This window comes from Primulina tabacum, chromosome 4 (assembly GCF_025594145.1).
Source record: "Primulina tabacum isolate GXHZ01 chromosome 4, ASM2559414v2, whole genome shotgun sequence".
Lineage (NCBI taxonomy): Eukaryota > Viridiplantae > Streptophyta > Magnoliopsida > Lamiales > Gesneriaceae > Primulina > Primulina tabacum.
Window position 1 is genome coordinate 40,794,725 of NC_134553.1, and position 8,582 is coordinate 40,803,306.

The 8,582-nt window shown below is 39.0% G+C and overlaps 1 protein-coding gene across 1 annotated transcript in view; it reads left to right on the forward strand.

Annotated features, from left to right (window-relative positions):
• The window catches only part of LOC142541640 (bidirectional sugar transporter SWEET17-like), a 43,281-nt gene extending 42,914 nt beyond the window's left edge, over window positions 1–367 (forward strand). The window contains exon 6 of the mRNA XM_075648127.1: window positions 46–367. Within this exon, the coding sequence (XP_075504242.1) occupies window positions 46–195 (150 nt within the window). The 3' untranslated portion in view covers window positions 196–367. The remainder of the gene's footprint in view (window positions 1–45) is intronic.
• The last annotated feature ends 8,215 nt before the right edge of the window (window positions 368–8,582 follow it).

Below are 8,582 nucleotides of genomic sequence, written 5' to 3' on the forward strand. Positions count from 1 at the left end.
ATATTTCTGATTATTAAATACATGGGATTGAATCAAATGAATTAGGTACCAAATGTGATTGGATTTTTACTTGGAGCCCTGCAGTTGTTTCTCTATGCAATTTACAAGAATCCAAGACCATCAAAAGATAAAGGATGGATTACACAGCGCCTGCTTCCATCTACTTCAGACCACAATGCCACTCTCGAGCCATAAAGAAACCCCCATATTCTTCAAATTTGATTTTCATATGAAGAAATAAATGGAAATTAAGAAAATAGGTAGGAAATATTTAATATATTTGATTTTTTATTTTCTTACATTATGTTGTATATATTTACGAAGATGAATTAGGTAATGGAGTTTTATAATTGTTAAAAACATGAATTTTGCGTTTAAAATTTGGATTTCTGAAAAATTCAAATAATTAATAGATCACGCTAGCTAGTGATACAATTAACAGTTTAATAATGTATTATGGCAAATGTGACAATCAAAAAAGGAATGGATTCGATCGTTTATTAATTAATTATTTTAAAGAATCGGTTTGGCAATTTTTACATTCGTTTATTTGAATATTCACATTAATAAACTTCCTACTTCAAAGATTAAGATATATTTTAGACTATATAATCTTAACAAGTTTGTATGAGTTAGTAGCAAGATTTGGTGGCGTATTTGTGTAATATGTAGGGAAATCGATTTTCTCGTGTCCAAAACGCAGCGAAAGTTTTAAAATGTTTATTTTGACGTTCAAATAATATATTTGGACACTCATCTTGTGATGAACCGTATCATAAAATACTAATATTTTAACATTTGTGGAAATATTTAAAATTTTCTTATTAAATAATTTATTAAAATTATAGCTCTTAAAATAAATTAACGGTCACCACTCATACTATAATAATATTAATATTAAAACTCTATCATTTAAAATAAATCACCTATATCCAATTAATCCAAAATCCCAAAAAAATACTAATAGTCTAACAAAATTATAAATTTAATTTTTTTTTCTTATAACCAATCCTAATAAATCAAAAGTTAGAGTAAATAGTTAAAAAACGTGCGTAAAAATCTAACTTAAACTACAAGGTTCTCGGGTTTGCCCTGCCACTGGCCCGAGCGTGCTCATTGGTCACCTGCTTAAACTACATCATCTGCATGGATCAAGTCTAGTGAGTCTAATGACTCCGTAACATAATTGGCCACAAGACAAATCTCATAGCTCAAAAATAATTATTTTACACGTGATACATATTTTCGAACATCGTGGATTTTGTTGGAACACCCTGGACTTGCTGCCATAACCTTAAAATATAATTAACTAAACTTAGCACAAAAGCCCAAACGTGCACATGCGACTCCTGAATTAATTAAAATAGCATACGACTTACCGAATGACTCGGAACTCGAACCATGCTTATACGACATCCTAAACCACTGTCCAAGATCCTAACCAGCCCCAACCCATAATCGAACCAGCTTAACACAACCTACGATCCATAGAAAACAAAGCTGTTCCAAGGCAACGCTCTACGACCTATATGCGCTTCTAACGACTCCACACTTAAACCGACGTCAACCGAACCACACCCAGGCCCTAGACTCGACCCTTAGACATAACTTAAGACCATGGTTAAGCCCTTTTTAACTCAGGCCCAGCGCCCAAGCCTCAAAACATCAAAACCATGACAACAGCTACATGAGACTCAAACTGTGCAGCTTTCATGTTTCTGGTCCTACAACTTTCTCTAGCAAACCAAGTGTTGGAAACTAAATTCCGGCGTTTGACAAAATATGAACCAACTGATACGCGCAATTATATTCAGCAACTGGACTTAACAACTGAAATCAGCTGATCTAATAAAGAAAATTGATCAGTTGGAAACCGATCAGTTGATACATTCAGCCGTATGCTTTTAAGTTAAGCATCCTTCAACTGAACATGTCTCGGGAAAGAACATTCAACTGACAAAGAGACATAGAAGACTGCAACTGAATATGAAACGCCGCACTTCAATCAATACAGCTTAGAACAACGCATTTCGGCTAAAGCAGTTAAGACGCCGCATTACAATAAATGAAGCAAACAATGCCCAAGAAATAATGAAGTGGCAATCAACGGATACAAAGATTCAAATATATCTCAAGTTACCGATGGAAGGGAAGCTTATAAATATGACAGAAGAACAGCTAAAGAAAAAAGACGATCACTCTATTCAAAGCTTGCTTTTACTCTGCCAAAATCTTAGCTCACTCTTACTTGGTGTATTCGTAGCAGTCAAGGCTACAATTTGAGCTCACTAGCACTTTGTAATAATCGTTAAATTCGATAGTGCTAAGATCAGTTACGCACTGAGAACATTTTGTAATACTAAGAGTTTCAGCTTTTGGCAGTGATAAGTCCAAACTGAAGTGGGTCAGTACAAATCTTGTATTCGATCAAAGTCTTTTAGTGAAAATCCTATCCTTGAGATAGAAGGGGTGGCGTAGGAGTAATTGAAATCTCCGAACATCCAGAAACAATCCTTGTGTATTTTATTTCAGTTTTGTATTCTATCTTTCAGTCAGTAACTTTCCGCAACTACTTTAGTTTAACTGATTGTTATTGACCAGCAAGATTTCGAGAATCAGTTTGTCACCAAACTGAACTAGAAATTCGAAAAGATCAGTTTTAATTGTGAGTGTTTATTCAACCCCCCTTCTAAACACTCTTGATTCGTTAATCGATCCTATCAAGTGGTATCAGAGCGGTTGAATCTTGTTCTTGAATACTTTTGATCTATAAACTTGCTAGCATGAATTCATTCAACAAAATTCCTATGTTCTCCAGAGAAGAATTTGATGATTGGAAAATCAGAATGCTGAAAGGGGATCGATTTTAGGTGTTCGAAATCGCAACGGAAGCTCAAAATGTTTTTCATCTCATGAAAACCGAAAAATATTAGAAGAAAAATCTTGAAAAATTCGAACACCATGTACTAGTGTGTAGCAAATACAAAACACAAAATGTCATACATAGGGTGTTGAGAAATTATACTTATCAATCACAAGGATTGATGTAATGGCTCCAACCAAGTTGTAAACAACTTGGCTCTTTAAGGCAAGACAAATCTACAAGCTCTCCTTGTCCTTCCTTCGATATCAAGCCCACCACCAACTAGGTAGATCCCCTCATATTTTGCACTAGAAAAATAGGAGGATTTTTCTTTGAGAAGTATATGAATTTCTCAACAATTGAAAAACAAAAATGGAGAGAAAAATGAGGAGAAATCCTCTTGAGATTTTCGGCCAACTAGTGTGTGTGGGAGGGAAGGGAAGACTTTTCTTGAGTGTTGAAAAAGTAGAGACAACATTTTGCATGCCATGCAATTTTTTAATAAAAAGTAATCCCCAACTCTTCACCTCCCTAGCATGCTTTTTAAGTGAGCTTGTAACATTTACAAAGCCCATGGACTTTTATTTAAATGTCCCAAACATATTTGAGACCATTTAAAGTTTACTTGATTTTACTCAAGTCCACTAGTTTAATAATTATTTCTAATTGGATTCTACAAGGCCCAATGTTATTTAATTAATTCAACACTTGAATTAATTTAATTATTTGGACTCTACTAGGCCCAATAGTGTTTAATTAATTCAACACTTGAATTAATTTAATTTAGTCCATAATAATGTTTATGAAAATCACAATTTTCAAATACATTATTTATTTGGCCAACTTTTAATTTAGGAACACATTCATAAATTAAAAGTTACATTTCTCTCATAGAAGTCATACTTCTATTTTTCCTCAAGCTTATAAACTCCTTTATAAGCCGCACATTGAACTATTTTTACTTCTCAACGGGATCTAGAAAGCTAGTACTTGTGTGGCCCTCAATGGTTCATTGATACAACTAGCCGTGGTTTCACATCTCCATGTAATTCGGACTAAACATGCCCTTATATGAGCATACCCCAATTTCTCCATTCTTACTTATCAACTCCTTGTTAACAAAAATGTCAGAACTCAAGTCTGATAGTACCCAACCAATCATGTTAAACGCCTAGCAGCATCGCTTACATGATTCCCTAGGTATCAAATGATAGTGCCTGCAAGAACCATTCAATTATGGTTAGCGTACAGTACTGTCCATTCAACTCATATATCCCGACCGATTCGACAACCATTGGTATATCGAGAGTTGTCAATGAATCAATACTATGTGTCATGTCATAGTTGCATCGATGGTGTAATCTAAGAAACCCCTTTCTTAATTACCACCATACTCTGATCAGAGATTTCATACTACATACACATAGGATATCCATACCCGAAGGTAAGCGGTGAATCCCCGACTACAATGCATCGACTCCTATATGTTTCGACAAAGCACCCAACTTTGCCACCTGATGACCCCATATCAGTCGGTAAACAAGTCAAAGTACAATGCTAGTATATAGAGTCTCAATGTTGTCCCGGGTCATAAGGACTAATGGTGTACAACCATAAACTAGGACTTTTCCACTCGATAAGTGAGAACCACTTGGAAAGTCCTTTATGGAGGGTTGTTCAGTTCACTCTACCAGGAGCACCTGTCTGCATGCTCGGACATCACAATGTCCCCTACCAATGAAACATGGTACTCACATCGCAGATACTAGTCTCGAACTCGAGCAGCCTATATCCTTCTTAGCGGCGGCTGAATCGACTAGGAACTGTTTAGAATATACAGTATTCCAAATATGAGTTTCATGATACTCATCATATGAGCATCTCATATTCTTTCTACTATTTGTATATTCAAGGGCTTTATCTATGCAACTAGCATGTGTATTCAGATAAAGATGTGCCAATAATAATTTCAAATATTATTAAATTAAAGATTGTTTATACATAGAGTTTCATTGTGAACACTCGGCCAACACTTGGCTCGACGGGCACCTACTCTAACAATCTCCCACTTGCACTAGAGCCAACTACCCATATGCTTCAAACCCATCAATTCGCGATGCTACTCGAATAATGGTCCAGGTAAAGGCTTAGTTAGTGGATCAGCAACATTATCTGCGGAGCCGACTTTGTCAATCGAGACATCTCCTCTTTCCACAATCTCTCGGAGGATGTGGTACTTTCTCAATACATGTTTGGACTTCTGATGAGACCTTGGCTCCTTTGCTTGAGCTATAGCTCCCATGTTGTCATACAACACCGGGACAGGAGCAACTCCATAGGAACTGTTACGCCCCAGATTTAACGACTGTCCTCACTGTACCAAGACGAGTCTTTCCAGCGTGCTTATGTCTTCACCCACACGAACCCTGGGAAACTTCCCAGGAGGTCACCCATCCCAAATTTGCCCCAAGTCAAGCACGCTTAACTTTGGAGTTCTTATGTGATGAGCTACCGAAAAGAAGATGCACCTTCGTGATAGGAGTAGTACAAATCAAATCTTTTAAGCCCTCTTCAACTGTACAGTCCATTACATTGAACAGTCTCGGAATCCCTCTCATTTCCGTGCGGTTCATTCATGTTCCCTCCACCTAGAAGCCTGCCAGGAGCCGCTCATTGTCCGTGCAACTGATGACACCGGTGATCACCCCCCGCCCTCTTCGTCCCCGAACCACACCGTACTAAGAGAGGTCGGCTCTGATACCAATTGTAACGCCCCAGATTTGACGACTATCCTCACTGTACCAAGACGAATCTTTCCAGCGTGCTTATGGACGTCCTCACTCACACGCACCCTGGAAAACTTCCCAGGAGGTCACCCATCCCAAAATTGCCCCAAATCAAGCACGCTTAACTTTGGAGTTCTTATGTGATGAGCTACCGAAAAGAAGATGCACCTTCGTGATATGAGTAGTACAAATCAAATCTTTTAAGCCCTCTTCAAGTGTACAGTCCATTACATTGAACAGTCTCGGAATCCCTCTCATTCCCGTGTGGGTCGATTCATTCATGTTCCCTCCACCTAGAAGCCTGCCAGGAGCCGCTCATTGTCCGTGCAACTGATGGCACCGACGATCACCCCCCGTCCTCTTCGGCCCCGGGCCTCACAGGAACGACGTCCAACTCTTGGACGAAATTCCTTATCCAAAAAGCCTCCTTTGCTGCATCTGATGCAGCAATGTATTCGGCCTCAGTTGTGGAATCCGCTGTACTATCTTGCTTGGAACTCTTTCAAGAGACAGCAGCACCATTGAGCATGAATATGAATCCAGAGGTTGACTTCGAGTCGTCGATATCGCTTTGGAATATAGAGTCGGTATAGCCTTTCAATTTCAGTTCTCCACCCCATAGACCAAGAACAACTTATTGGTCCTTCTCAAATACTTGAGGATGTCTTTCACAGCTTTCCAATGTGAAAGACCAGGGTTCGATTGATATCTACTCACTATACTTAGTGCGAAAGCCACGTCAGGACGTGTAGATATCATCCCATACATGATGCTACCAATCGCAGATGCATAAGGAATGCTTGTCATCGCCGCTATCTCTACATCAGTCTTGGGAGACATAGACTTGGATAGGGACACGCCATGACACATTGGTAGATGTCCTCTCTTGGACTCATCCATCGAGAACCGCTTCACGATGGTATCAATGTATGTGGACTGGGTGAGACCAAGCAATCTTTTTGATCTATCTCTATAGATCTGTATTCCCAATACAAAAGATGCTTCACCCAAGTCCTGCATCGAGAACTTACTCGCTAACCATATCTTAGTTGATTGCAACATTCCTACATCATTGCCAATGAGTAGAATGTCATCAACATACAGCACCAGGAATGTCACAGCACTCCCACTGACCTTCTTATACACACAGGGTTCCTCAGGATTCTTAGTAAAACCAAACTCTTTGATTGTACTATCGAATCTAAGGTTCCAACTTCTAGATGCCTGCTTTAGACCATAAATAGATCTATGAAATTTGCATACCATATGCTCACTTCCGACAGATGTAAACCCTTCAGGTTGAGACATGTAAATCTCTTCATTAATATCCCCATTAAGAAAGACTGTCTTGATATCCATCTGCCATATCTCATAGTCATACCATGCAACTATGACTAGCAATATCCTTATGGACTTGAACATTGCAACTGCAGAAAAGGTTTCCTCAAAGTCAACTCCTTGTCTTTGAGTATATCCTTTTGCCACGAATCGCGCCTTGAAGGTCAATACCTTCCCATCCGCCCCAAGTTTCCTCTTGTAAATCCATTTACACCCTATAGGAACAATTCCCTCAGGTGGATCCACGAGATTCCACACTTGGTTCGAATGCAAGGAATTCATCTCAGATTCCATCGCTTCAAGCCACTTGGATGAATCGGCATCAGATAACGCTTCCTTGAAGGTCCTTGGATCACATCCATGGTTAGGCTCATCATGGCCCTCTTCAAGAAGTAGACCATACCTCATAGGTGGTCTTGAGACTCTCTCGGATCTTCTAGGAGCTTGTATCTCCCCCTTTGGCTCTTCGGGTGTGGGTTCTATAATTGTGGGTGTCTCTCGAACCTCTTCGAGTTCTATCATCTCGCCTTTTCTATCTAATAGAAATTCCTTTTCTAAAAAGGTTGCATTCCTAGAAACAAACACATTTGTTTCTTGGGGATGATAGAAGTAGTATCCAACCGAATTCTTTGGATATCCCACAAAGTAACATAAAATGGATCGACTATCCAATTATCTCCCACTACCTGCTTCACATAAGCAGGGCACCCCCATATTCTAAGATAAGAATATTTGGGATGCTTACCCATTCATATCTCATATGGTGTCTGCCTTTGAATGGACATTTAGTGGAATATCCTTCAATTTTAAGTTATAGAGATCGTTTTCAAGTTCACCAGTACCAATCAAACATTCATTTTTGTAAATATTGCAAACACCTTTGCTAAATAAACAAGAATATCCATCTTTATCAACATAGAAATGGAAACAATGTTTTTTCATCAAATCAGGTACAAACAAAACATCTCTTAAAAATTAACTTAAAATCATTGTTCAACAATAAGTAAACATCTTCAACAGCCTTGGCAGCAACTCTTGCTCCATTGCCCATCCTCAAGAAGGTCACACCTTCCCTAAGCTTCCTACTTCTTCCCATCACCTGTAAATCATTACAGAGATGTGAGCCACAACCGGTATCTAATACCCAAGAAGTAGAGTTAATTGAAATGTTTACTTCAATTTAGAACATACCGTTTCCAGAATTCTTCTGGGCAAGATATTCCCCGCAGTTACGCCTCCAATGTCCAGGCTTCTTGCAGTGATGACAAACATCAGCAGTCTTGTCAGCCTTAACTAGTGTGGCTGCCTCAACGGGATTTGGAGATTGCCTCATCAAGGGCACGTTCTTCTTGGGACGTTGGAAAGAACGCTTCTTTCCCTTCCCATGTGGATCAATCTTCGTACCAGATGAAGAACCCACATAAAGAACCAACTTCTCTTTCTTGATGGTGGATTCAAACGTAACAAGCATGTTAACCAACTCCTCAAGGGTCGGCTCTAGCTTGTTCATGTTGAAATTCACCACAAGAGGATCAAATGAGCTAGGCAGCGATAAGAGCAACACGTCGGTGGTCAACTCCGAAGGCAACATGAAA